This window comes from Eimeria tenella, genomic scaffold (genome assembly GCF_000499545.2).
Source record: "Eimeria tenella Houghton genomic scaffold, Eth_scaff4304, whole genome shotgun sequence".
In the NCBI taxonomy this organism is placed as follows: Eukaryota; Apicomplexa; class Conoidasida; order Eucoccidiorida; family Eimeriidae; genus Eimeria; species Eimeria tenella.
The window spans coordinates 1-2014 of NW_013545223.1; the positions used below are offsets into that span (position 1 = coordinate 1).

The window sequence follows — 2014 nt, forward strand, 5'->3', positions numbered from 1 at the left end:
CCCCCCCCCGGCCGCTGCTGCTGCTGCTGCTGCTGCTGCTGCTGCTGCAGCTCTTCAAGACTGCAGCGCCGCGGAAGTGCTCCGCGTCTAGCTTCCAGGGTTTAGGGTTTAGGGTTTAGGGTTTAGGGTTTAGGGTGTGCGGCTCAGACTTCTTTTCTTTGGACAAGATCCGGCGGCGGCGCGGCCACCACTTGGAGCAGCCGCTGCACAACGCGGACTCTGGCAAAGAAGTGAACATTGACTACAGAGACGCCTTCGGAAACGTCATGGTCCGCCAAACCCTAAACCCTAAACCCTAAACCCTAAACCCTAAACCCTTGGTGCTGAGTCCTCCGTGCGTCGCGCAGGAGGGCGCGAGGCGGCGCTGCTGGAGTCCAGCGCGGCGGCTGCGCGGGCTGCTGCCGCCCGCTGCTGCTGCTGCTGCTGCTGCTGCAGCGTTTAGGGTCTAGGGTTTAGGGTTTAGGGTTTAGGGTTTGGGCTGCGCAGACCGCCAAGGACGCCTTCCGGCGGATTTCTTGGCACTTCCACGGGAAGTTTCCGAGTTTGCGAAAACAAGAAAAGAAGTTGAAGAAGTTGGAGTTGGGTGAGTTGGGGTGTACGTACACCGCAGCTGCATGCATGCACATGCGCATGCATTCGCAGCGAGTCTCTTTTTGGGGCTTTTTTGTCTCTTTCCGGGCTGTTTTTTGTCTCCTTTTCGAGCTCTTTTATCTGCTCCTTCTCCGTCGTTTCCCTCCTCTATTTTTGTCTCCTTTTTGTCTCTTTTGTCCCTTTTTTTCTTCCAATTTTCTCTTTCTTTCTTGTCTCTTTTCCGGTCTCTCCGAGCTGGCCATTAGGAGACACTTCGTTTGCTGCTGTCTCCTTTGTCTCCTTTTATTTCTGTTTTCTTTTTATTCCATTTCCTTCTTTTTATTTATTTCTTTTCCTTTATTTCTTTCGTCTTTTTTAATTTCTTTCGTCTCTTTTTATTTCTTTTGTCTCTTTTTTATTTCTTCTCTCTCCTTTTATTTCTCCTGTCTCCTTTTACCACCTCTTCTGCCCCCCTGTCTGCTCCTGTCTCCTCCGCTCATGCTGTCTCCGTTTCTGGTGTCTCCTTTTCCCTGCTGCTGCTGCTGCTGCTGCTGCTGCTGCTGCTGCTGCTGCTGCAGAAAGGAGACTGCAGGAAAACCTGATGGAGTCTCTTCCGACCCTCAAGGCCCTCCAGCGCGTCCAGGAGGGAGAAGGCACGGCCCACCTCGTACTCACTGGCGGCAGCCTCGACGCCTAGCTAGCTAGCTAGCTAGCTAGCTAGCTAGCTAGCTGGTGATTAGCTAGCTAGCTGGTGAGCTAACCAGCTGGCTAGCTAGCTAGCTAGGTAGTGGGTGGTCAATTGGCTGTTAAAGTATCTAGCTAGCTAGCTAGCTGGTGGTTAGCTAGCTAGCTAGCTAGCCAGGTGGTGGGTGGCTCGCCAGCTAGCCGGTGGCTAGCTAGCTAGCTAGGTGGCTGGCTGGCTGGCTTGGTAGCTAGCTAGGTGGTGTCTGGCTAGCTGGCTAGCCGGTGGGTAGCTGGCTGGCTCCGTCAGGAGCGTGCGTACACTCTGTAACGAGCGCTGCTGCGGTGTACGTACACCGTAGAAACCCTACCTGCGGCTGGCTAGCCAGCTAGCTAGCCAGCTAGCTGGCCAGCTAGCTAGCTGACCGGCCTGCAAGCTAGCAAGTTAGCTAGCTACCTAGCCAGCTAGCTAGCTAGCCGGCCTGCTAGCTAGCAAGCTAGCTAGCTAGCTAGCTAACTAACAACACAGCTAGCTAGCTAGCTAGCTAGCTAGCTAGCTAGCGCCGTATGGCCGGTACCTCAGGGGGTTGAGGAGCAAGGTGTACGTACACCTGGTCCAACTTGTCGGCTGTTTTGCTGTCGTAAAAAAAATAATAAAAGGCTCAGGTGTACGTACACCCCGGCCCGCGCAAGGCGTTCAGGGGTTTGGGATTTAGCACAGATGGGAGAGCAGCTAGCTGCTCTCCCGTCTGCCCAGCTAGCT

General features: G+C 54.4%; 1 protein-coding gene across 1 annotated transcript; it reads left to right on the top strand.

Annotated features, from left to right (window-relative positions):
• Positions 1-147: 147 nt before the first annotated feature.
• ETH_00043100 (uncharacterized protein) lies at positions 148-1267 on the top strand (the record flags this gene model as incomplete). The annotated part of the gene is made up of 3 exons (XM_013380003.1): positions 148-269; positions 487-583; positions 1149-1267. Coding segments are annotated over 3 exons (338 nt in total), but the record flags the coding sequence as incomplete, so codon positions are not given.
• Positions 1268-2014: the final 747 nt, after the last annotated feature.